Source organism: Uloborus diversus, chromosome 4, assembly GCF_026930045.1.
Source record: "Uloborus diversus isolate 005 chromosome 4, Udiv.v.3.1, whole genome shotgun sequence".
Lineage (NCBI taxonomy): Eukaryota > Metazoa > Arthropoda > Arachnida > Araneae > Uloboridae > Uloborus > Uloborus diversus.
Genome location: NC_072734.1, coordinates 191,812,134 through 191,839,949, shown reverse-complemented (window position 1 = coordinate 191,839,949; position 27,816 = coordinate 191,812,134). Strand labels below are relative to the sequence as shown.

Below are 27,816 nucleotides of genomic sequence, written 5' to 3'. Positions count from 1 at the left end.
AAGTTACTATGAGCTGTGGAATTATTTTTTAACGAAAAAACAAATTGCAAAACTAAATTTTCACGTAATTATATCTAATTAAGCATTCCACGCAAAATAAAGATAATTGAGTAATAACCCTCATATAACTTCTAAGGCATTCTCATTTTGAAAAACATCAACTGTCTTTTGAAAAATAACCACAAATTTTGTACGAAACTAGCAGTAAACAAAGCGAGAAATATTCCCGCAAAAGTAAAAACGGCGTCTCTCCTTTGATTGGCTATCACATTCGCTCCCCGAATCGGACGGCCGTCAAAATCCAGCATCGCCAGAACGTGACGGGAGCCGAGAAATTCGGCGTGCTGTCATGGCAACGGATTCCGAAAACCAGTTTGGCAGCAAAAATATCGGAACGGACGGACGGTTCGGTCGCCATGTGAATTGGCCTTTACCCTGTTTTCGTCGGCAGTCCGTCACGTCAAAAAACGGGATGGACGAGACGGACGGCCGATAAGTGAACTGCCCTTTGAGGGCCTGTTCACATATCGGCAGTCCGTTCCGTCCATCACGTTTCTTTCCTCCCAAAACAGATTTTCTTTGCTGGTTGCCATGACAGCAAGCCGTCTTGAACGGGACCGGTTTCGATCAGAAGAACCTTGATATCTGACGGCCGTCAAAAGTAGGATAGCATTTCATTGGTTCCCGCCAAGCAGCGCACTCTTTTTCTCTGGTGGGTGAGTTCAGCCATGTGATTGATGTGCGGTGACCGTATGTAAATGCTACTCTGTTTTCGTCGGCAGTTCGTCACGTCAAAAAACGGGATGGACGGAACGGATGGCCGATATGTGAACTGCCCTTTAAGTCATCTCTAACAGACGTCCTAAGGTCGAGAAGTTCCATGGGCTTGCTGTCAATCCACCGCAAGTTTCGATGCCATTTCACCGTGCTCCAGCAAGCGGTGGAATCTTTCAACCAGTCCGTTGGTGGCAGGGTGGTACAGTGCAGTGCGAATCTGTTTTATTCTCGATTGCACAGTAAACTCTAATGCTGAGTCTTCACGTTGTTTCTGGTAAATGCATCAATCAGTACATTATCACTTCCTCTCCACACGATCTACCAAAAATCGGCACAAACTTTCCTGAAATCCGACAGGATCCATTAAAAGGATAATACTGGTCGAAAGGGGATGAAATCATCTTCAAATTTTATATTTGTTTTAGCGAAAATTTTTCATGTTTCGGAAATTATGAGTTGATGTCACACACTTTGCCTTAATTAATTCCCGTTTCTCATCTTTGCAGGAACTCACCGAGCAGAAACTTTTCACCTATCAAGATCTGAAAATCAAGCACAGAAAGTAAGTCAGTGTATTTCTACTTGCCAGGAAATCACACGAATAGTGTAATAGTTAAATTTATTGAAAAAAGTATGAATTAAAAGAGTTAAACATGTTTTCGACGCATCAATGCCCTCGTCCCTTGTTATCGAAATATAAAGTCCTAAACTCTGATGGCGTTTTAAGAATTGTCGCCAAATTTTGCGGGAGACGGAAATTTCTGGAAACAGTGGTGAGATTGTTGATAACTTAGAATGCTAATGAAGCTACACTGTTTTAGTGTTCTGCTTTAGTGTCCTTTTCTAACTAGATTGAACACTTTATATTTCGATGAGGGATGGACGAGGGCAACTGATTTATGCGCCAAAAAACACGTTCCATATTGCTCTTTTAATAGCTACTTTTGTTTAAAAAAGAAATCATTATTTCAGTGACGTATGGTTTCCTGGTCACTTTCTTCTGCTCTTTACTCGCGTTTGTCATTGTATGTGTACGTATTTTCACCTTCTGAGGGTCTAATCTCTCTTCACTCATTCCGATTCGTGTCACCCAGCCTGAATCAGCTCCTCAGTTCACTTGGCAATGGAAACGACCATCTCCAATGACTTTTGGAAGGTCTGCGAAAGACCAGTTCAGCCATTAGGGTCGTTGGTTCAGGTGGTAAACTTGTTCGCTGACTGAAATAGGGAAGTTTTCGATTTTTCAATTTTATTTTTATATGATAGAGTAACATGTATGAACATCATAGGTGAAAAAAATTTTGCGATACGATTAGTAGCTTTTTTTAAAATTAATTTTTAAAGTTCAAGCGTTGTGACGTCAAATGGCACAGGTAGTGACGTCATGCGCCCTTCCTCCGCGGGAGAAGCCGAAGGACGTGCAGTTGACTTCGAAGACGAAACGTAAGGCTTACCTCCTCGCATTTAACTCGTCGCGTTTCTGGAACATTAAACCTTCCATCCTTTCGGAAATATTCGAGTACCATCATTGATGTTACTTGAGGAAGATTATTAGATTGTGCTTTAACGAATCCGGCCTCCATAGTGTGTTCAAAAGGATTATTGAATTTCTAAAAAATAAAAATATCAGCGCGCTCAAAATGTTCCTAGCGAAAACAAGGGATCTTCGGCGGAAGGCTGCCCATTAGTGCCCTGTGACGTAAGCTCGTGACGTTTCAGAAGAGCGCACTTTTGCGCGTGGATTTTTAAAAATTCATTAAAAATCAATCACGGTGTTTTAAAATTCGGCGATGGTGAATTTTTTAGTTTTGAGGGTCAATTAACAATATCCAATAGTCAAAATATGAACATTTAACAGGTTGCAACTTTCCTATTGCAAGCAGACATACAAACAGATGCACACCGATTTTTATACATGGTAGAGAAAATATTCGAAATAAATGGAAATCAGCAAAATGTGCGTGTGCGTGATGAGATTAAAAATTAGGACTGGACCGATGGTTCAACAATTTAGGCATCGGCGGCCGATGCTAACTTGGAGGAAACATCGGCCTTAAAAAACATCGAAAAGCCGATGGAATTGGCCGATGTTTTCGAAAAAAGAAGGACCTTTTTGCTGTTTTACTTTTTAATACAAAGTAAAGGAAGTAAGTCATATAAAATTTTTTACTTAAATTTTAGTACGAATTTCTATTTTAGTTATCCCTGAAAGAATTTTTAATACTGATTTCAGGTACGAACAAGTTAATTATTGCTTTGTTTTTTGCGGCTGGATGTAAGTACGTATCTCTCTTAAGTCATAACTCAAAAGTGGTAAGCTGTAGAAAGTTAAAATTTCGTGTGTGTGGTCTGTGTTCGTTCCAGTTGTGCACTTCCCTTTTTGTTTTCAATCGGGTGCTCTATAAGGCCTATGTACTTATTTTTGTGTGTGGCTATAATTACTTATTTCAATGCAAAAATAATATAGCGTCTTAGACCGACGATAATTAAGTGATATATTGCCGAATTGGAGACCAACTTGGAAACAAATATGAGATGGCGAAACCGATTTTTGGGACATTTTGTGAGATTCCCGTTGAACCGCGGTGGGAATTTTTAATCTTTCGATATTTGTAAAACGAATTACAGTGATGCAGTCTTTTCTGTATCGCTTCGGCGGAGTTACAAGATTGGGGCCCGTCGAAATATATATTGGGGGCCTCTTTCTCTATCACGAAACTTGTAAAAGATTTATCATACGCATTTTTGTAATTCTTATCGGGGCCCCTATGGTCATGAGGCTTCTCGCGCAATTGCAACATTTGCGATATTTTAAATCCGCCTCTCACATCAAAACAAACTTGGGTGTCCAATTTTTTCATGAGCATGTTTGTTTTGAGCAAGCTTTTCTCATGTTGAAATTTTAGTTTTTCATATCCATATTGATGTATAAGAAGCTGCAATTTTTACTTCGTTCTTTATTTTATTTCTGAAGAATAAAAGTAATACCGTTATATTCTATAAAGCTAATTAATTCTTTAGTGTTAAACCACACACACAAGCGGGCAGAGAGGGACCTATAGCTTAAGCTAATTGAAGCAAGCATAAGTTGTAAATGCAACACATTTTGAAACTGCAAAATGAGTTTTGAAAAAAACTTTTTTAATGATTTTAATCAGTGGTTTAATTTAAAAAATACTTCATTTAGACTTTTTTTTTTTCAAGTCACAAAACCCAGTTTTATCTTATAACGTTTAGTCAATTCTCACTACGTAACTCGTGGTCAAAGTTAGCTAGTTTGATTCCAGAAATGCAATAAAGTTTTTTTTTTTTTCTGCCGTTAAAAATCCTATAGCTTTTAACTATCGTTTTTTTTTTTTTTTTTGCCACCCCCCCCCCCCCCCCCCTTGTTCAGTCCCAATCGCCACCTGTGCTCTCCAGCAATTACATAGGGCGACTTATTTACAGCAACAAGGTGCATATAAAAAGGAATAAGAACAGCTTAAAAAGTCCGAGATGAATAAAAGCCGCTAAAGTCAGTCCGCTAATAATGTCGCGCCGTGATGGTTAGGGGGTTCGGGAAATTGTGACAATTTATTTAAAAAATACCGTGACGTGACAATGGGGGGTGGGATGGGGTTAAGCGTGATAATTTGTGACAAATGAGGGGAGGAGGGGTCAAAATCTGTTGAAAAGCAGTGTGATATGACACCCCCAACCAGGAAACGATTGTGCAATAATGAAGGAAAAATTACTTTGTAACATTTGAAAGAGCATAGTATAAAACATGTTTCTGGATGCATAAATTATTTTCACGCGTGTCCCCGTAACAAGATATAAAATCTTAAAGTCTGCCGAAGTTTTAAGGAAAGTCGCCGAATTGAACGAGTTTTGGTGAGTAATGAGAGACGTCTTTCATACGCTTTGCAGATGGATGTCCTGCCACATACAGAAGGGGAAGTCGTCGGCGAGAAATGGGTATCCTCAAATTCTCGCCAAGTCTTTGAACTTTGGCGCTTTTCTTTAAATTTCGGTAGACTAAAAGACCTTATATATCGATGATAGGAATTGAGGGCGAATATTGTGTCAAAAAATGTCATATGCTCCTTCGATTGCTTCCTATTTCGATTTCTTCCATTATTACACATCTTATATTATCCATTGATTGGTAAGGAAAACTCATAAATTACTAGCAGTGCCCTCACGGCGATGCCCGTTCTAAGAATTCAAAGGAAGTCCGTTGAATTAAAAAAAAATTTCACTCTCCCCCCTGTTTTTATGCCAAGTTCGCCAATTACGGCTACTGTTTAAATAAATTTGGCAGCAGTATTAATTAATCTATATCTTTTTCGTATTATCTATGCCTATTTCCAGTTGCGTTTTGTGTCATTCACTTTTTTACGCCAAAATTGCCGCTTTCGGCAGCTATCTACCTATACGATCTATCTCTAATTTTTTTTAACCCGCCCATTTCCTAATTTAAACAAAGATCATTCAAAAAACTGCGCTTTATTCTTTTGATTAAATAGCGCCAAAGAAAGCTCTCTTCTTGTTCCCCGTAGTGTGCAAAAATAGCGTTTGCAAAATAAAAAACCCTTACCATTTTAATTAAATTAAGTGCGCACAAATATGTAACGTAAAATAGATACAGCGAAACGTCCGACCGGGGGGGGGGGGAGGATTGAAAAAAGAAAGGAAATTCCTGAACAAGAAAAAAATGAAAGAAAAAAAGCAAGTGCTAGCGTTAGCAATAGCAAAAAAAAAAACGAGTCGAAAAAAAACTTAGTATTCATTCGGGGGTGAGTAAAATGGAAATTAAGGTCGATTTTTGAGTGAAAAATTTTTCGCGAATACAATACTTCCCTTTTTGTAAAAGGAAGTAAAAAGGTTTTGACGACTGCGAAAAATAAATAAATAAATAAATAAAACACCTCACTATTTAAAAAAAAAAAATATGCAACGAAAATAAAGACAGCGAAACTCCGTTAAATAAGAAAAAAAAAATCACATGGCAAAAAAAAAGAAGCATGGTAGCGAATTAGATTCGATGGGAAGGAACTTTTTCGCCCTATCATGACATCACAGCTTGGTTGTGACGTCATTAATGATAAGGACGAAAGCTTTTCCCCCCTGATTGAATTTAAATTATCTACACTATAGTACAAAAAATATTTTGCTGGCGCAATTGGTTGGGAGGTCTGTGACGATATAAACACAAAAAAGGGCTAAAAGTCACATTAAACATTTAATAAAGTAAAAACTAATTAGAAATTTAGAATTTCGGCCTCGAAGTGCTCACCCCCGGAGTACGTTCGAACTTTGTGCCAAGTTTCAGAGCGGTAGGTGCTATGGGGCTTCTGGCCATCGGGTACAAACAAAAACGAGAGAAACACCGTCTGCTTTATATAGATTGCGCCTTTTGTAAAAACTCACGCTGACTTTTTGTGACGAAAAGATGACTCTTGAATTGAAATTTTCCGAAAAGTCTACTTTATAGCAAAGGCCAATGATTTATGTAAAACCAAAAATTTATGTAAAACCAGGAACTGAGCGCATATATTGTATCAAAAAATGTCAGAGTATTCTCTTTCGATTGCTACCTATTTCAATTTCTTCCATTATTACATATTTTTTTCCATTTGTTGGTAAGAAAAACTTAAAACTTATAAAATTATTGCGCCTTTTGGAAAAACTGACTCCGACGTTTTGTGACGAAAAGATGACTCTTGAAATTTTCCGAAAAGTCTACTTTATAGCAAAGGCCAATGATTTATGTAAAACCAAGACGCCTCCTCCCCCCCCCCCCCACTCACTTTCTTTGTTTCGACCGCCGAGGCGTGGGGCCGTGACACACCTTTCTCATTCTAATTTCCTTCATACCTGACGGTATCTGACGCAACGAGTTCCGTTCCCGATCCTAGTTGCGGTGTTGCGGAATTCCCGAGACATTGGGAAGGTAGAGAGAGAACAGAAACCTGTTCCCTCCTCCTTTTTATGCCGCCTCCTCAATCAGCGAGAGAAAAAAAAATCACCTTCGCCTCGTTTTCTTTCGTTCAAGACAGAGTCCGCATGAAGTCGCTCAACGATCTGTGAGATCATTAAAAGTCGCATCACATTGCATATTCTCTTTGGTCTGTAATATCGGTGAAGTCGCTCAATGGTCTGTGAGATTATTCAAGTCGCTTCTCATTGCAGATTCCCTATGATCTGTGATATCGGTGATGTCGCTCAATGATCTGTGAGATCAGTAAAGTCACTCAATGATCTGTGAGATCAGTAAAGTCACTCCTCATTGCATATTCTCTATGATCTGTGATATCGGTGAAATCGCTCAATGATCTGTGAGATCATTAAAAGTCGCTTATTGCAGATTCTCTATGGTCTGTAATATCGGTGAAGTCGCTCAATGATCTGTGAGATCAGTCAAGTCCCTTCTCATTGCAGATTCTCTATGGTCTGTGAGATCAGTGAAGTCGCTTCTTATATTGCAAGTTCCCTTTCCTCTTCGGTGACGGGTTAACCACATTCAGTCGTAACTCGGTGTTTCTGAAGGAAGTGAGGAGCATCTGTGTCTTTTCGTGTGATGTTTGGACCCGCTCCAGCTCTCGACGACCCTTTTTGGAACCTTTCTTTGCACGTTTTCTCTCCAGAAGTCGAGAAAAAGTTTCACCTCAACTTCATAATGATAAAAAGTATCGGCAAGTCACTTGCCATGCGCAAATAAGCATCAAAATTTTGCACAGCCTCCTTTGATTACGATAGCACATTTCAATTGAAAGCCAATGAAAAAGAATTAACTAGTGCATGTGGTAAAAAAAGGAGAAAGAATTTGCTTTTATCTAATTATTGATTGTCTGATCTCCGTGTACTGTTTTGATTTTTTGAATCGCAGACAACTGACTTGCTTTGAGTGATAATAAAGAAGAGATAAGTGCTCATTCGTTCTGAGATTATTGTATCAAAGGCGTGTTTCAAAGAGCACTGTGTCTTGCATATGGAAACTCAACGCGAATGTAAAATTCGAGTGCTTTTCGACATTCTGCGAGTGATTCCAAAGCTTGTTTTTTGTTTTTTCTCGCAATAGTGAACGACTTTTTTTCATTTGGATTCGGAAAGTGTGTTTTTCGAAAAAATGCAACGCAAATCGGAAGAACTTCAATTGGCACTTCAGGAATACCTGGACGTGAATTGGTGTTCTGTGAAATATCATTTGAGACGGTAAGTGACGACGATACTACTTGAAATTTTTTGAACTATGCTTGTTGTGTAAATGTCTATATAGTTATATTGGCACCCGACTAGTAATGGGCAGGTTTTTCTTGTATTGCCAATGCTGTCAGCCCCGCTTAATCGGGTAACGTATAAGCGCTTTTATACGAATAAAATATCCCGGAACCGAATATTTTCCCATAGGTGTAATTTTAGAGATCCCCGCTTAATCGAATAAATTCCCCGTTTAATCGAATAATAGTGATCAGCTTTCGCATATATATTTTGCTGAGAAAAATTTTGAATATGTTAAAAATAAATGAGAGTAAAAGTTTGAAATAGTATTTTTCGGCAAACAACGGGCGGGAAAAACAACATTCGCATTTCATCAAAACATTTCCACCATTCTATCTAATATCTTTTATCGTTGCCACTACCAACAGACAGTCGATAATTAAATTAAAAAACACAACGAAATATAAACATTGCAGACGATAAGAAATTGATAAATATTTACTACGTAAAACACGGTAATCGAGGTTAGAAAAATATTCTCAAAATACCTTGAGCAAGGAATCCACCGTAATGGACCTTCTCCAAAAAATATGAACTGAAAAAAGGTGTCGAAACAAAGTTTTAATGCCTCGAGTTGTAAGTTACTTATTTATAATTTTCCAACGTACTTGTTCTGCGTGTACTTAATTGTTACTAGGGCTCGCCGATACATATCAGTCGATATATATCATGATATATATCACGATATATATATCCGAAGTTTATTTTGAAAATATCATGATATTTTGATATTTTCGATATTTATTTCTTCATCTACGGTGTTTTCAATACAAAAATTATACTAATCATTATAATATTGTTATTTATTTTTAACAATAACCAAAATGTTATGTACCATATTTTTATGATGTATTAATGCATCATTAATATACCAAAATAATATAATCCCTTTTTTACTTCCTTTTACAAAAAAGGAAGTATTGTATTTTTCGAAAAAAATTTCACTCAAAAATCGGCCTTCATTTCCATTTTGCTCACCCCCAGATGAATGTTGAGTTTATTTTTCCGACCCGACCACACGTGGATGTATGCCTAGGAACGTACAGACACGCGAAATATCCATTTTGACGATCCCCGAGTTAATTACAACGTGTTTTCTCGTGACGTCTGTATGTACGTATGTATGTGCGTATGTGTCTATGTCGCATAACTAAAGAACGGAATGTCCTAGAAATTTGAAATTTGGTACGTAGATTCCCAGTGGGGTCTAGTTGTGCACCTTACCTTTTGGTTACATTCGGTTGCTAAGGGGGACTTCTACACCTTTTTTGGGGGAAATCATTGTTAATTTCAATGCTAACTCAAGTGGTGTTATAATTTGTCAAACACTTGGCAATATACCGCCAAATTTTTGGCCACCAAGTTTTGTCGCCAACTTGGCGAAAATTTTGGCGTTTTTTTTTTAAAGTTTTAAATCTGGTTTTAATTTTGCCAATGTTGGTGATATTTAAAGAGCTAACCACTGAATCGCATTAAAATTGCCAATAAGGGAAAATAAATCTGTGTGAAACGTTTTTTTTTTTTTTTTTTTTGCTTCGGTTCGTAAGAAACTAGGGGTGAAAATATTTAATTTTTTCTTTCTTACTATTTTGTTTGTTACTTAGTTTATCTAAAAAGCTTTTTAATCAAAAACATTTCATTGATTTATTACTGCGTTTTAAGACAAAAGTTGTCAACCAGGAAAGGTAAATAACATTTCCCCGCTTAATCAAATACCCCGCTTATACGAATAATAAATACCTCTTGGAACCGACGGTATTCGTTTGAACGGGGCCGACAGTATCAAGTTTGTATTCGATATTCCAGGAACACCGTCAATAGATTCTAGAAATAGCATCTTTCAAAAGAACACTCCCACAACATTTTTTCAAGCTTAAGTTTTTACCTACAGTGATAATGCGTAGCCAGCAATAGTGAATTTTCTTAGCGTTTAAGTTTCCGAAGGGTGCTTTCTTAAGTATCTAATATTGCTGTTTTTTTTCCTTTTTTACTTTTATTTTAATTTTATTTATTTTTTCAGAATCGATTTTTTTCTGGTACGAACTCATTCCTTAGCTTTTTATTATTTTTTTTCAATCATATAAATACTTTTTTACCATTAATTAAAATATTTAAGATCCTTTCAAGCTAATGCTCCCGTAACCAGTCAGTTAAAAGTAAATATTCTAAAGTTGGGCACACATGACCGTAATTATTTTTTTAGCGATTCTTGCTCAAAATTATTTCGAATTGAGACAGTGAAAAGCAAAGAAATGTAAGTGACGAAATTAAAACTTTGGAGATAACCAGCACAAATGGTAGGTGCGGCTGTACAGCATGATTCAAAAAAGTTTTTCAATCAATAACTACCTAGGACCTTACGCGTTTTACTCAAAACTTGAAAATGTCCATTTCCGTTGCTTCTCACGGCCTCAATTGAAGAAAAAACATACTAAATTTGGCAGACGATAAATAAAAAACGCAGCAGAATAATAGTTTTATTTAATTTATACATTTTTGTTGTTGTTTTTAAAAAGCGATTTGTCAGATCCGTTTTTCAATTTTAATGTTGTTCGAATTGGTAAGTTGAATCTGATTATATTGTAAGAAAAATGAGTATTTTAGTATGAATGAATACATTTTTTTGTGTATTTCCTAAAACTGAATTAAAGTTAGCTTAAAATCACGAGTTTTTAGATTGCTCATACCTAAGCGAGCTCGAGCAACTGCTTAATATGTTGCAGTTTATGTCAAAAGAAATATGTACATCATAGTAGTTGAAAATGAATGAATATTTCACATCTATAAAAGGGCAATTTAAAAGTTCTAGCACAGTGAAATTATTTTTTTCAATGAACTTGAACGGCAACATCACAGCTCAGAACTAGCCATTTACCCTGTATCAATGTAATACATAGACTAATAATAAGAGTAGACCGAGCTATGGCAACCCTTTTGCTGCTCATAAACCAAACCATGTGACTGGTGGATATCCTAGCAACAGCGGGCGTTAATCGTAGCAGACGATCAACGCCAACGCGAAATAAAATAAATAGAATTGATGGAACACGGAAGAATGATCTTTTATGGAGTCCGATTTGTAAATTTGTTATTCTAAGTTGTAAATATTTTATTAATATAGTGAGTTTTTCGTTTAGATAGTATTGTGCATTTTCTTTAGTCAATTTCAATAACTCTCTAAGCAATAAAAGATGCAAGCGACCAAGAAGAATCAGCAAACGGTAAGATTTTTACCTACAGTTTCAATTTAAGATACCGATTAGTACATTTTTGCGTTAACGCAAAACGTTTACGCCATTTCGTTCACGCCAACGCTGACAGCTCCAAATGAAATAAAAGTTACCGAAAACTGATCAAAAACTATTACTAATGTCAAAATAATGCATAACTAAAAGAAAAACAGTTCAATCTCCGCACCTGGAAGTTTTTTTTAATGAAAACACATTGTCTTAAAATACATGTCGAGTGCCAAACTATAGATAATGCTGCCATCTAGCAACCATGCTGCAAAAGTCTTCGCCAAGCCCTTCCACTAGTCACATGATACATCTCTGAACCAATTTTCTTCATCAGCAAGAATGAGAAAGCTCGGTCTACTCTTATTATTAGTCTATGATGTAATATTTATTCATGAAGACAAAGGATTGATTTACGGCTGATAATGGGGTCGTTCCAAAATTTTTAAAGTATGTTTTTCTGAAAGAACATGCTTAAAAACATAGGATCTGACCATTTTTCAAATAACTTGACAAAGTTTAATATTTAAAAAATAATTGCTTTAATCGGTGCTCTTTCATTGTTTACGGCTTCTGCCGATGACATCACAAATGATGAAATGCCATTCACTGTTGCCAATCGCAGAGCGCGATATTTGATTCGCTTCTTGATTATCATAACGTGGAATCGCGGTAGAAAGATGCGCCAAAATGCATTATTTGTGACGTCATCAAGACCACGCCTTGTTTTCAAAATCGGACATTTAAAAAAATGAATTAAAAAATAACTGATGGGAAAATGAAAGTATTTTCTGGCTCCATGTTATTATTATTATTATTATTTTTTTTTTGCTTATTCTATCAAGTTCAGTGACTATAAAAGTAGTACTTTTGACTGAAGAAAACAACCCCATTATGTGGACGAATTACAGTCTGAGTAAAAACTTTAAGGCCAGTATAATTTTCTTTGAAAAAAGGAAAATGAAATTAAAGGGCTTTTAATATTGTGGTATTATTAATTATTAATGTTCATTGGTAAGAAATAACGCTACAGGCAGGATTTGTAAAGCATGCAATAACGAGAAAAGCAGTGGTTTATTCAAAGTTAGCATTTCAGCTTGAGTAAAAACTTTAAGGCCACTAGTATTTTTAAAAAACTGCTAGTACTTATACTGTAATAAATGTCACCTCAGTTAACAAGATTGTGGAAACCCTTTAATTTGCAGTTTTGTGATTAATTTCTTCAAAGTTTTTGTCCTACTTGTGACGATATCGTAAGGTAAAAAGTTAACTGTTCAAGAAAGAGGGCAGATTGAAGCTTTTTCTTCAACAAGGATAAGTAGGCGTATTATTGCGAAAAAATAGGAAGATCGAAGACTGAAGTCAACATTTTTGTTTGATTTAAACACAATTAGGGTAAAAAGAAAACCCGGGAAAACTTAAAGCTTTGTCCTCGCGTAATGGAAGAAGAGTTTGGAAATTATTACATTACCAGAAAAGTACTCAACCAGGAAACTTATTCAGACGATAGGTTTAAATGTTTGTCAAAAACGATATATAACACAATTAGAAGGTGTGTAAAATTTATTAATGCTGCAAAATTGCTTAAACCTCATTTACTGAAAATGTACAATAAAGAGCGTTTCAACTTTAGCTAGGAAATCATGACCTGGGATAACCAATGAATACAAATAATTTTTTCTAACGAAAAGAAGTGGAGTTTGAATGGACCAAACGGACGGAAGTACTATTGGCATGATAAACGAAAAGAAAAACAAATATTCTAGTATCGCCAATTAGTTGGAGGCTCTGTCAGAACTTGAGAGTGCTTTGCTTACAATGGTGTGTGCTCAGTTGCGTTTGTTTCAGGTAAAATGAACTCACGATCATATCAAAATGTCCTCCCAAATCATCTTTTACCGAATACGGAATTTATTGCCGTAGAAAATTGAAAATATCAGCAAAACAATGCATCTATCCATCCGAGTAACAGTGTAAAAAATAGGCTCCAAGTAAACAATGTTGAAACTTTGAAATGACCAACTAAGTCTCCAGATCTTAACCCAATAGAGAACTTATTGGGTGACTTAACAAGAAGTGTTTATGCAAAGGAGAGACATTTTACTTCATCAATAGAGCTGAAATCTACTATCGAAATGAATGGTAAAAAATACATCCCGAATTTTGTCAAAAACTAGTTTCATTCATGAAAGCAAGAATATTTGAAGTAATTTGAAGGAATGGCTCCCACACAAGCTTATAAATATTTGAATTTTTGTCCTCATATGCTTTTTTTCTATGTTGGCCTTAAAGATTTTACGCAGGTTCAAATATTTATCTGTAATATTTCCTGATAATGAAACACTTACAATTAAATTTTTTTATCCTTTTTACTTGCATTTAAGGTTAATAATTATCACTCATATGACTTTTTGATCCTAAGATTAAGGTGTGTCCAATTTCTCAAAAAAGTGCAGTGGACTTAAAGTTTTTACTCAGACTGTATGTAAAGTACTGTGGAATGCATAGGAAATTCTGATTCACCTGCTAATACTTGTAAGCAAAACACGCAACATCAATGACTGAGACAAAGGGCTTTTCGCAATGAAGGAAGCGCCTGGAAAGAAACGTTACAAAAGTTCATGTTCAAGGCCGTGATCCTTTAATGGGGTTTGCCCCTTGTCACTCCCTAAAGGTAAACGTAATGACTAATGACGCATCGCGGTTTCTTTTCTGAAGAAAAAGGGAGGAAGTGGAATTGAGCTGGTTGCCCTTATTGAGGAACTTTTTAAAAAACCTAAGGTCAAGGAAATGGGTTTGTTTCCTTCAGTCAAAAGTACTACTTTTAGTCACAGAAATTGATAGAATAAGCAAAGGAAAAAAAAAAATAACACTGATCAAGAAAATTCTTTTGTTTTCCCAACAGCTATTTTTTAATTAATTTTTTAAACTGTCCGATTTTTCAAACGAGGCGTGGTCTTGATGCTCGTGGTGCATCTTTCTAACCACATTTCCACGTTATGATAATCAAGCAGCGAATTAAACATTGCGCTCTACGCTTGCTATCAACCCTATCGCTGCCAATACACGTGAGTAAAGATGGGAATTAAATATTGTGCTCTGTGAATGGCAACACTGAATGGCATTTCATCATTTGTGATTTCATTGGACAGAAGCGTAAACAGTAAAAGCTCACCGATTTTGGTAATTTTTTAAAAATATTAAACTTGAACAAATTATTTAAAAAATGGTCAAATCCTATGTATTTTCAGCACGCTCTTTCAGAAAAAAATACATTTAAAATTTTGGAAACGACCCCATTGTGAACTGGATGCCCGTGACGGGCCTGCGTCCGTAGCAGACCCCATAGCACCTACACAGCCTTGAAAGTTTGAACAAAATTGCTTCGAGCTCCATGAATTTGCAGCTGATTTTATTTTTTATTTATTTATTTATTTATTTATTTATTTGTATTTAATTTGTTAAGCCAAAATTTCACATAAATTGTTTACGGTAGGGATGAAAAATTTCTCACACCCCTCAACATCCTGTTTCATCCAATACAGTTTTTTTTTTTTTTTTCCTGCATCAGATAGATCTTATTCCAATTTTTTTAATTACGTAGTTTGAACAGTAGATATAAGGGTTTCTTTTTTTGAGTAAAATCCCGGGCTCAACTCAATTCAAGCCCGGAGCTAAAGAGCAAAAATATATTACTCAAGACCACGGATTTGAAAGCGACTTTTCTTAAATACACAAGTTCTTTTTGTCTTTGGGTGGGAGCGGGATTGTGTTCTAAGTATGAGCTCTTTACTTAAATTCTATTTTCAGCGAGAGGGAGAGGTGGATTTTTATTTTGTTTGAAACGGAACGCGTTTTTAATCTCATTCTTTCTGAAAGACTTACATCTTTGCGATTTAAACAAGATTGTGAAGCAATCTTCGGGGATTGGTGAGCGCCGGCGATCAGGGCACGCAGCTACCTAGTGTGTATATATATATATATATATATATATATATATATATATATATATATATATATATATATATATATATATATATATATATATATATATTATTTAAAAAAAACAGGGGTTCCAACTTGTCCCCTTTTCTCCTAAAAGTCCGTTTTTTTTAGTTGGGAGATCTAAGAAAAAGGGCTCTAATTATAGGGTTGTCGTGACTTAAAATTTCAATAATTGATTGATTCTAAAGGTTTTCTGCAGGTATCTTCAAACTAAAGATGGAATTTTACAAAAATCCGCAAAATCCCCGAAGATTTCTTGCAGAATTTTAAAAAGGCATCACACAGTCATCCGGCGAAAATATCGAGTTTGAAGCCGAATAAGCGTCATTTGCGGGAAACTTAGATCTACCTCTAATTTAAAACATCTGCAGACAATTTGCAGATTTCTGCAAAATTTGAAGATACCTGCAGAATTCTGTACCTCAGAGCCAGAGTGACGTAAGTCCTAAAATTACGATTTTCAACTGATGAGTGCATTGTTTGTGGAAGCCTATTTCGCATCGAGCCATGTAATGTGAACGATAAAAAAAAAAAAAAAAAAAATGCTTACCAAGGTTTAAAGAGCGGGCGTCCCATTCTTCGCATGCGGCAGAAAAAATTGTTTCCTCTCTACTGTAAAATTATCATAACGTGACTTACGTTCCTCTGACTCTGAGGTATAGAATGGGGTGGTTTCCAAAATTTTAAAAGTATTTTTTTCTGAAAGAGCTTGCTTAAAATACATAGGATCTGACCATTTTTTAAATAATTTGTTTAAGTTTAATACAGTGAAATTTCGTTATAACGAATACCATTACAATGAAATTTCCGTTTCAACGAACTACATTTTCAGTCCCTATATAACTGCCATTACATTATTTAAATTCCATTACAGCGAAATTCCCGCTACAACGAAAAAAATTTCCGGTCCCTTGAAGTTCGTTGTAACGGGATTTCACTGTATTTTTAAAAAATTACTTAAATCGGTGCGCTTTCATTGTTTACGCTTCTGTCCAATGAAATCACAAATGATGAAATGCCATTCAGTGTTGCCATTCACGGTCCAAAATATTTAATTCGCATCTTTACTCACGTCTATTGGCAACGATGGGGCTGATAGCAAGCGTAGAGCGCACTATTTAATTCGCTTCTTGAATATCATAGCGTGGAAACGCGGCAGACAGATGGGCCAAAGTGCATTATTTGTGACGTCATAAAGACCACGCCTTGTTTGAAAAATCGGACATTTTAAAAAATTAATTTAAAAAAAAACTGTTGGGAAAATGAAAGTATTTTCTGGGTCCATGTTTTTGAGCAATCACGATTGCTTATTGTTCTCATTTGACCGTTTTTGGTGTCCGTGCCTTTTTCAACTTGGACCAGAAGCCTATGCAGCACCACCGCCCACCGTCCTCTGCTGGCGGCGCGGCTGCTCCGGTTTTGAGCTACCCGCTTCTCCTGGTCGGAGGCGTCCATGTCCTACACACACGCATGCTCACACACATACACACACACGATTTCACACATATACGCTCACACACGCCTACGTGCGTACACACAGGTCTACGCACACACACAATTATGCACACGTAACCGCCCAGGAGGAGAGGCAGGCTTGGATAGGAGTCGTTTCTAGAAACAATAACTCCAATGAGTAGGGTCCTGTCTCAGTTCGTGATTGCGAAAAACATAATTTGGATTCAAAATTTCAGAATTCAAATTAATTTTCTTTTCTTTTTTTGCTCATTCTATCCATTTCAATGACTAAAAGTAGTACTTTTGACTGAAGGAAACCACCCCATTATTAAACTTTAAAGCGTTGCATCCCTATGATGGGACCACCTATGACGATTCTATGCCATCGTGTTAGTAATATTTGTTATCTACATGGAAACTCAAAGAGGGTAGGTCGACCTCAGTCGGATCTTAGGCCCATTTTAGAAAACCATTCTCGAGACCATTTGAGGGTTTTTTCCTCTATCAGTAACTCTAGTTGGCGAAATACTTCCCGTCGTTTTTTACGAACTTCAACGCGCGACCTAAATCCGAACTTCTGATTTGCTACCTTTCCTCATCCACAGCGGGGCTCCCTCGATGCTTGAGGAGTGTGCTCGAAAAGTACTTGAAAATTGTCTTCTCGATGTGGGGAACTTTGAGGATGTACATGCTTTCAGAAGCGCTATTCTGGTTCGCTTCGGTTGGCGCTGTTGAAATGTTCATCATTTGCGGTGCTGTATATTTCATGAAAATGTTACGTTTTCATAAGTCATACTTAAAATGTTCTAATTAAACTCCCTTTTCCCCCTTCCGAAAAATTGAAAGGTGCTGTCTGCCCACGTCAGGCGTGGAAATCGGCAAACAGCCAAGTTTGGACGATTCCATTTCAAAGAATCACGCAGGGGAGAAGGAAAAATAGTGATGGGATTTTTATGCACGCGTTTTGAAATGCCTTATTTATTTAAAGACTGTTCCTTATCTTCCGTTACCTGTCATAATCCTACGTTTTGCTTCCGGTTTTGAATGATTGCCAGAAACTATGAAAAATAACAGCAATTATAAATTTAAAATACCTCCGCTTTTTAATTGTTGCCATAAACAATGAATAAATGAATTGTCGATGAATTTAACAAATCAGTTTCAAGGCTGAACTTAAGCAATCATGTATGTGGGCGCTTTTGAAAGCTTTCTTTTTTTCACTATACTTGGACAAAATTGCTTTTAAATTCGAGCATACAAACCAGCAATACTGAATTAAAATAAAAGTCCATACCGGTTTTTTTTTTTTTTTTTTTTGAGCAATCACGATTGCTTATTGTTCTCATTTGACTGTTTTGATGTAATATCTTTTTATTTTCCCACCGCCACCCTCCGCACCATCACCGTCGACCGGCTCCTCACGATGCTGCTCCTATAACGAAAGACGTCTCCATGCATGTCCTACACACACGCGCATACATACACAACTACACACACACACACACATACACACAACTACCCACACATTCATGCCTGCACACTGACACGAACACATATGCCTACACACACATACACATACCCCCCCCCCCCACACACACATACACACATTCATATACACAACTACCCACACACTTATGCCAGCACACAGACAAACACACATGCCTACACACACATACACATACCCCTACACACAAACACACATACCCCCACACACAAACACACATACCCCCACACACAAACACACACGCTTACATACACACACTTGTGATTGCGAAAAACATAATTTGAATTCAAGATGTCAAAATTCAAATTAATTTTTTTTTCTTTTCTTTTTTTTTTTTTTTTTTTTTTGTCTCTTAATAAGGATAGGTAACAAGAAAATATATTTTGACTTTCAAACATGGGCAACCGAGCCCTCCTAGTAGACGGGCAAAGGTCAGAAAAGCTCATGCGCGTAGACAACTTTTGCTGTAGCCTGGAAGGATGAAAACATCGTTGCATCTTCGTAGGCTACGTTTTTGCCCGTTTGCTTCAAGTTTCGCGTGTTCAGTGTTGGCCAGTGACTGTCGCTACGGAGTTACGCATCTGGGTATACTGCATCCTGGTTAGGGTTCGGACAGCCAAATGTCTGGATCATTAAAGCAACTATAGAGATGCTTATGAATTACAGAAAAGGAAAGTTCAAATCCGTAGGTGTCAATTCTCCCGATTCGTTCGGTAAACTCCCGAATGAAGTAAATATCTCCCGAATTTTTGTCCACAAAATTCTCCAAAAAAGGGATCATTCAATCAATAGAACTTCAGTCAAAATCCTTGCGAAAGAAAAAGAAACGAGCTGATGTGTGCATCACATGACTTCCTTTTACTCCAATTTAATGTCATTTCCCCCATTATTGGCAATTTTACTGTGATTCTATAGCTTACTCTCTAAATATCACCAACAGTGGTCAAATTGAAACTAAAAAAAAAATCACCAAATTTGTCGCCAAATTGGCGACAAAACTTGCCGATTAAAAGACTGGCGATATATCGCCAAGTGTCCGACAAATTATAACACCACTTGAGTTTGCATCGAAATTAACAATGATTTCCCCCCAAAAAGGTGCAGAAGACCTCTTTAGAGACACCCAAATGCAACCAAAAGGGGAGGTGCACAACTAGACCCCACTAGGAGTCTACGTACCAAATTTCAACTTTCTAGGACATATCGTTCTTGGCTTATGTGACATACATACGCACATCCGCACATACGGACATTCAGACGTCACGAGAAAACTCGGGAATCGTCAAGATGGATATTTCGCGTGTCTATAAGTTCTTAGGCACTTAAGGCTCTTTTATACCGTCCATCTTGGTTTTCGACGCTAATGCTTTCTCTACGGGAAAATCTGCTACCTATTCAAAGCATAACACGAGAAATTACTGGAATATTTTTATGCGGTTTGTTTTAAACGATGGCTATGACTTAGAACTAGAGATGCTCTTTTTTATTTTTTCTGTGGTTATTTTGAAATTTTTTTAATAACATTTTAAAACTTTAAACGACTATTTTCACACGTTTGAAAAATGATATGGAAAAACAGAAAAAGGAGCGCAAGAGATTGAACATTTCTCTTTAAAAACATATTTTAAGTTTATTTCTGAGACAATTTGCTCTATTGATATTCTCCACGGAGTAAAGCCTTGTTTTCGAAAAATTGTGAAAAACTGCGAAAAACACGCCTTTCCTCAGACCACACCCACGTGCACAGCTTAGATGTATGGCTGTCCACTCACGTACTCAGTGATTGACGCTGTCCATCATGAAATCTGACCAATTATCAGTGCAAAAAAAATCGAGTTAGAGCCTTCCAGATACTCCCTCTGTGTTGCCACAGATTCCGCGATTTCGCCGTGTCAGATTTTATGGATAGCTTCAGAAGAGCCTTAACCACGTGTAGTCGAGTCGGAAAAAAAAAAAAAAAAAACAACAACATTCATTCGGGGGTGAGTAAAATGGAAATGAAGATCGATTTTTGAGTGAAAATTTTTTCGCGAATACAATACTTCCTTTGTTGCAAAAGGGAGTAAAAACGCTATTGCTTTCACCACTGGTATAGATAGTACATAAAAACGAAGTTTAATGATCAGAACGTCCCTTGTCACCCTTTTATGCCTGCTTTTATTATTCATTTGTTTATTATGTTTTCATTTTACATTGTATAAACGTGATTAAATCTAACAAGTTATTTTGAATAGACTTCACTTAATAGCGAATCTCTGCTCATTTGCATTCGCAATTGTAATCACGCCTGTCCTTCAAATGAGTGAATGCCTGCGGAGAACCAACCAAGCGTAATAATTCTTTTCGGAGACCTCCCTGTAGAGTTTTACCTTCTCTCAAACATTCCTAAATAACACATTTCTCTCATTAACAGCACAATGAAAGTTTGCCGCCCGGTGCGTACGATGGATGTGATTTAGGTGGCCTTCTGCAGGGTTTCGAAGCGAAGATGTTCAAGGACTTTTTCCATTTCTTCTGTTAATAGTTTGATGTCATTTCTTTAGGCCATTTACTGCGTAATGTATGGAAATCGCTTGAAAGCTTATGCTGCGTTCTTGTTTCGATTATTTAATTCAAAAAGATTGTCTGGAAAATTGGTGATAAAAGTTTTTAATAGCTGTCAAAATATTTCTGAGCTTTAAAAGGAAAGACGGGTTGCTTGCAGTAGCATAACTATGGGATCTAGCGCTCCTGGCGAACTAAAAAAAAATTGCGCCTCCCCCCCCCAAGGGTAGGAAGTCATCGGAGGTCATTGTGACCTCCCCCTTTTTTTGGAACATTTTGGTTAATTGATTCGACAAATAGAGGGCACATTGTAATTTTTTTTTCTTATTTTCTTTTTTAGAATTGTTTTCAATGACGCCCAACGTTCCTTCTCAGTAGATTATATATACCCCCTCTAGCTGTTTTTCTTGCGAGTTTTTTTATTATTTTTTTAAGTATTTTTCAAATTCTATAATAATAATTAAAAATATTTTTTTTTTAATCAGTCGAAATTCCGCCCCTGGCGAGAGCCACTCCTGCCAACCCCTAGTTACGCTACTAGGCGCTTGTACTATAAAAGCTGTAAGTGTAAAAAAAGGTTTATCAGTGAAAAAACTTACACCTTAGTTTATACATTTTGTAGGGCTATAAAATTATTTGTTAAATTATAAATGCATCAATTGCCTGTTACGTTACCATATTTTTCTTTGAAAGCTCAAAAGTATTTTGATAGTTACTAAAAACTCATAATCACAAATTTTATAGACAATTTGTAAGAAATCTGGCTTTAAATCTACATGAAGCTTAGACAAATCACTTTATACTTTTTTGTTCATTTTAAAAACATGATATTTTAAAATTGTTTCATTTCATTAATTATTTAGAACTTCAGAGTACGCTTGGTTGAATTGTGCCCGCATTATTTAACTAACGAAGGTTTTTTTTGACCAATCACGAATGGGGTCGTTTCCAAAAATTTAAAAGGATTTTTTAGGATCTGACCATTTTTTGATAAATTTGTTTGCGTTTAATATTTTTAAAAAATTACTTTAGTCGGTGCGCTTTCTTTGTTTACGCTTCTGCCGATGACATCACAAAGGATGAAATGCCATTCACTGTTGCCATTCGCTGAACGTAATATTTAATTTGCATCTTTACTCACGTGTACTGGCAACGATAGGATTGATAGCAAGCGTAGAGCGCACTATTTGATTCGCTTCTTGATTATCATAACGTGGAAACATGGTAGAAAGATGCGCCAAAGTGCATCGTTTGTGACGTCAAAAAGGCCAAGCCTCGTTTGAAAAATCGAACATTTAAAAAAATGAATTAAAAAATAACTGTTTGGAAAATGAAAGTATTTTCTGGGTCCGCAATTTTTTTTAATTTTTTTCCCTCATTCTATCAATTTCAGTGACTAAAAATAGTACTTTTGACTGAAGGAAACAACCCCATTGCTTATTGTTCTCACTTGACTGTTTTGAATTTCTATGAATTTATTTTCCCCCCGCCTCCTTCTGCATCACCATTCGTCACCCGTCTCCTCCCGATGCTGCTCCTCTAGCGAAAACCGTCTCTAGGTTGCATCCATATCCAACATACACGCGCAACATACACACTCATGCCTGCACACAGACACAAACACACACGCCTACACACACACACACAAACACACATGTGATTGCGAAAAACATAATTCGAATTCAAGATGTCAAATTTCAAATTATTTTATTTTTATTTATTTATTTATTTATTATTATTATTGTTATTATTATTTTTATAATTTCGGGACTAGGAGTGAAATTTACATGAGCTCAAAGGACTTTTTTTTAACTTAATAACTAGTTAATTATAACTTAACGAAATAAACGTTGCAGACGATTAATATTGCTTGGTTCGCTCACCGCCTCCTTCAAGCCTCAAAACGCCTTAATGCAATTTCAATAATAACATTGTTATTAATGAGACGACAATGTTACGACTCTGATATCAAAGAGTTCAAATCAGAGTCGTTACCCCCTCCCTTGTGTTTCTCAATTTCGGGATCTGTGATCCGTATCGCTTAATTGTCGGCTGCCTGGATTGTACGAATCAGGACGCCCACCGAAGAAAGGAACTGGGTTCTAAATTCTTATGCTGACACGCGTATTGCGTTTCCACACCTTCTTGAATCGATCTTACATTCCCCAGTGGCACACATATATCTTCATAAGAACAATCGCCTCCTTTTTGAGGAATCTATGTCCCGCTTTTCTGATCACGAATGTTATTGGTACAGATACCAATTGTTGTGTGTGTGTGTGTGTGTGTTTTAAATCATAATTTATGGGTTAATGCTTGATTTATGTTATCTTTGTGGAACAATTTATTGAACTGTTTTTGTGGGTGAAATTACCTAACTTCGGTGCATAGTTTAGATCTGGGGCGACTCTAGGGCCGGGAGACCGCCCTGAGCTCCGCATGGGCTTGGGTTTTCAATAGACTTAGGGTTTTGGGATTTGGTTCAAAATTTGGGTTTGGAGTTTTTTCACGAAAAAGTTGCATTTTTTATATGAGGAGTAATTTATCAAAAGGGAACATATCCACTTTTTAGAAAAATTCATTTTATGACATTTTCTCAATCGTTCAGATGACCTTTATCAAATCACTTACACTCAAGAAATCCGAACTTGGAAAATCTTATTTTATTAAAAGGGTCAAGTGTGGATTTTTGATCAAAGGTAACAAATCCGTCCTCCGTTTTATTTTTAACAAAAGGAGACAGATCCTGAAAGAAAATCTGTAATACGAAGACATTTAGATCCAAAAGAACACATGTCCAAAATCCTCCAATTTTAATCCACTACTTTTAGGTTCACGTACTTCGATAAGAGAATATTAAGAAGGTCGAATATTTGGGTTTTGGTGAAATTGGAATTCTCAACACTCAGGTTAGGTTTTTCGTTCAAAAAGGCACATATCCAAAATTAAGATGGCGATATTTCCTTGTTTTTTTTTTACACAAACATTTCTTACTCTGAGGTTAGCTGTGCTTTTGTGCTCTATTCTGTACCCAGAGAAGTTGATAAAACCGTTTTGCTCTTACCCTAATTCGTTTTTCTTACCTCCTAAACATTTTTGGAAAATGGATATGTTCCCTTTTGATAAATTAGACCTCAAATATTTTAACCGATAAGACGTAATATGTTTTGCAAATTTTTAAAAGGTTGAATAGTACAGAAAAAAAAAATCTTCTCCATGCCTGGATGTAATTTCTCTCTTTAAGTTGAAGCATCTTTCTGCCTTTCTTGTTCTATTTGCATCATTCTATCAAGTCAAGACATTAACAAAACTTTTTATTTCGCAATCCATGATTTTTACTCCGTTTTTTAAGAAAAAATTGTTCTGAAGAAATAGTTATAAAAAATTAATTTCAATAATTACTGTCGTAATTTTGCCCTTTAAATTTTTTAATTAATAATTATTCTATACAAAGTGGTCCGAAAGTGGGCGTACCCACGCTATGCTTTCAACATTGTTGTAATTGTGGTAAGATGTTTGTCACACGCAGTAACCTTAGAACATCTTAATAGTCATAAACATTGGCAGAGCACCCTTCATGTCGAAAAACAGCTGATTCTGCTTCATTTTCTCAGCGGTGATTTAAGGGGATTCGAGGATGTTTTGCTGCAAGATATTTGCAAGAGTATGGCGCAGAATTCAGATGTGCAACGTCGTGGATGACGTTCTACCAATGTTTATATATTCCATTCCTAGTGGTACCCGCACGGCTTTGCCCGTAAGGCAGCAAGAGACGTTAAAATAGTGGCGTTCTTAGCACGGACGTCGCCCAGGACGGTAAATTAGAGCGTCACCGCCCACCCCCTCCCCAGGTAAATTTGAAAAGTAATCATTCACTCACAACTAATTTTATGTTAAAAGTAACAAGTGATCGTCTTAAATTAAAAATTTAAAAAAAAAAAAACGACTGAATCGCAACTGTAGAATTAAGAGGGAAAATTGAAAATCCTTTTAAAAGTCTTGTACAATTAAAAATCAATTACAAGTATTTTGTTTGTTAATAAAAAGAAACTGGCAACAGATACAAATTTTAAATCATTGCGTTTTATTTCCTTGTCGGCCAACAATGAATTCGGTGATCAATCGCGTGAATAAAGGCTTCGCCGTTATTAAAATCTGCTTTAAAAAACGTTATAATTCAAATTCTATGAGACATGGAAGTTCCAAGCACATTCTATCACAAGCAGAAAAAAAATTCTTTATTTTGGTACTAAATTTTAAAAATTTCAATAGTGTTTTCATTGCAAAAATCGCGAAAAACCTTCTAGAGGTTTTTAATTAATATCCTCGTTAATGAATGTCATCCGAAGAAGAACACTCTTCTATCACCCTTTCGAATTTTTTTTTTTTTTTTTTCAAAATCGGTCCATCCGTTTAGGCGTTAGAGTGCCACAGGCAGACACACAGATACACCGACTCCTGCTGTGACTCCGACTCCGACAATTTAAGAGCATTCGAATCCGACTCCTTCACCTCAAAATCAGTCTGAATCGGACTCCGCGACTCCGATTTCGCAGTTGGGTTTCGCATGGTTGGAACTTGTCGCGTTTTACTCAAAACTTGAAGAGAATTCCACTTTTCTTTTTTCATCACCTCAATTATATTCCTTGCTAATTTCCTTTCCTCCGACCATCCTTTTCCGTCATCGCGATACTTCGCTGCGGTTGACGAGTTCCAAAAAGTTGCCTGGACTCCGGATTCTAGGTGCGCGCGCGCTTTTTCTGGAGGGTTCATCAGCCCCTTGGCGGATCGTCTGCCGAGAGGTGTGCGGAGACTCGGACGCGTAGGTGCTCGACACTATGGTCGGCGAACTGAAAGTGTGTTGTGCGTGTGTTGCTTTCTAGCGAGTCGATTGGGTTTTGCGCTTTCACTGGAGCTTCAGTAGTTTGAAAGTAAACCGAATTCATATTATTTGTTTCATTATTTTTATTGTTACTGTTACTAAATTTGGATGCATCCAGGGTTCGTACTCTCCTTCAAAATTCCTCCAATACTCCTTCATTTAGGAAATTTTTTTGAAGGGCCCTTCAAACTCCTTTATTTTAGTTTTAACTCCTTCAAAACTCCTTCTTTTTTGGTTCAAGACTACATAATCTTCCTTTATGACAGCAACTTTACTTCATCACAAAGGCAATTTTAATGTAGTAATTTCTTATATATATATATATATATATATATATATATATATATATATATATATATATATATATATATATATATATATATATATATATATATATATATATATATATATAATCGAAAACCGCGGATAATCTGAACAATGGGTAAAAAACAATTCTACTCTATACAATAGCTAAAGAATATGAATAAAACTCAAACATACATTTAAGTTATAGCTAAAAACATTGCTGCATTGCATCTACTAACATTGAATGTAGAAAAATATAACGCGTTTAAAACTAAAAACGAACAGTAACACACTCATAAGTTTAAAAAATATTTAATAACCGTTAAAAAAATAAATAAAATAAATTATGAAAAGACCCGCTGATAGGCCGAGCCACGGATAATCCGACCGCCGATAATCGGGAGTTTACTGTATATATTTTTCAAAAAAATGTAATTTACAAATTGATTATAGAAGTCATAAAAGTTGAAGGTGAAAATATTGTTGGATGACTAAGACATTTCATAAGTGAAGTAAAACATGCTTAAATTGTCCTGACTGTATTTTCAAGTTTTATGATTATTGTTTTTCCCTCCACCGCACTCTCAGGAGCAAAAGTCAGGTTGTCTAATTATCATTTAAATATTTAAAAATGCATAAGTAGATGTACAATATTAAGTGATTGTATTCAAAAAGCAATTGTTTAGTAAATCGCAGTTTTGACATCCTAAAAAGGATCATCCACAAGTGATGTCATGCCTTGAGGGAGAGACAGGCTCATGAAATTGTGACAAGGGGAAGAGAGAGGGTGACAAAAATTGACATCACACAGTTATTGTAACAATATGTTTATAAAAAATGTGACATGTGAGTGTCCACTAGTGAAGTGTGACACTTTGTGACAACAGGGGAGGGGTCAAATATGTTGAAAATAAGTGCGACATAATTTAATGACAGCCCATTAGTACTCCTTCAAAATCTCATTTTACTCCTTCCAAACTCCTCCAAAACTCCTTCATTTTATTTCTGAAATTAAGTACGAACCCTGGCATCTTTTTTCCAAACATCTGTGTGAAATCTAAGCACTTCCAGGGCCGGCTCTAGTAGTTCTGCCGCCCCTAAGCGATATTGACAAGTGCCGCCCCCCCCCCCCCCTCTTCCATTGATAAAATATATCCATAAAATAGAAATAATAGTAAAGTGCTTAAAATGAAAGTGAGTTTCTAGTTAAATTTCATACTGGGTTTTGCATATCCAAGCGTTGGTACACACTTTAAATTATATCTTTTAACAATCAAGTAGTGCATCTTATGGCACTGAAACAGGTATCAATAGTTTCAAAAGACTTTTAAATCACCCAATTTGCTGTACTATGTTTTGCAATATCCAAGCACTAGTACACACTCTAAATAATTTATTTATCTTTTAGCATTGAAGCAGTGAACTTTTTGTCGCTGAAACAGATATTCATGCTTAAAAAGAAAAAAAAAATCTTCGAAATTTGCCACCCCTAAAATCTGCCGCCCTTGGCGGTCGCCTAGCTCAGGAGCCCGGCCTGAGCACGTCAAAGCCACATCCAGAATTTTTTCAAGGGGGAGGAGATGATTGATTTCTATTAATTACCCCTTTTACTCGTTTCCAATCTCCCCCCCCCCCACCCCTACTATCGTGGAAAATCGTCTAAAATTCTGGATTAATTTTTTTTTTTTTTTTGTCTTTTGGAACTTTAATTTCTAAAAATTTCCGTTGGCGTATTCGTATGGGAAACCCCATCACTTACCCTAATGTCATCAAAAGTGTCCTGCAGTTGCGTTTTTTAAGAGCTTCAATTTTGAAAATTTTCCAGGGGAGACCCTCCGAACTTC

The 27,816-nt window shown here is 36.3% G+C and overlaps 1 protein-coding gene across 1 annotated transcript in view; it reads left to right on the top strand.

The window, feature by feature from the left end:
• The window catches only part of LOC129221071 (lymphocyte cytosolic protein 2-like), a 91,067-nt gene that overhangs the window by 7,621 nt on the left and 55,630 nt on the right, over positions 1-27,816 (top strand). Inside the window, exon 3 of the mRNA XM_054855509.1 lies at positions 1,284-1,339. Within this exon, the coding sequence (XP_054711484.1) occupies positions 1,284-1,339 (56 nt within the window). The remainder of the gene's footprint in view (positions 1-1,283; positions 1,340-27,816) is intronic.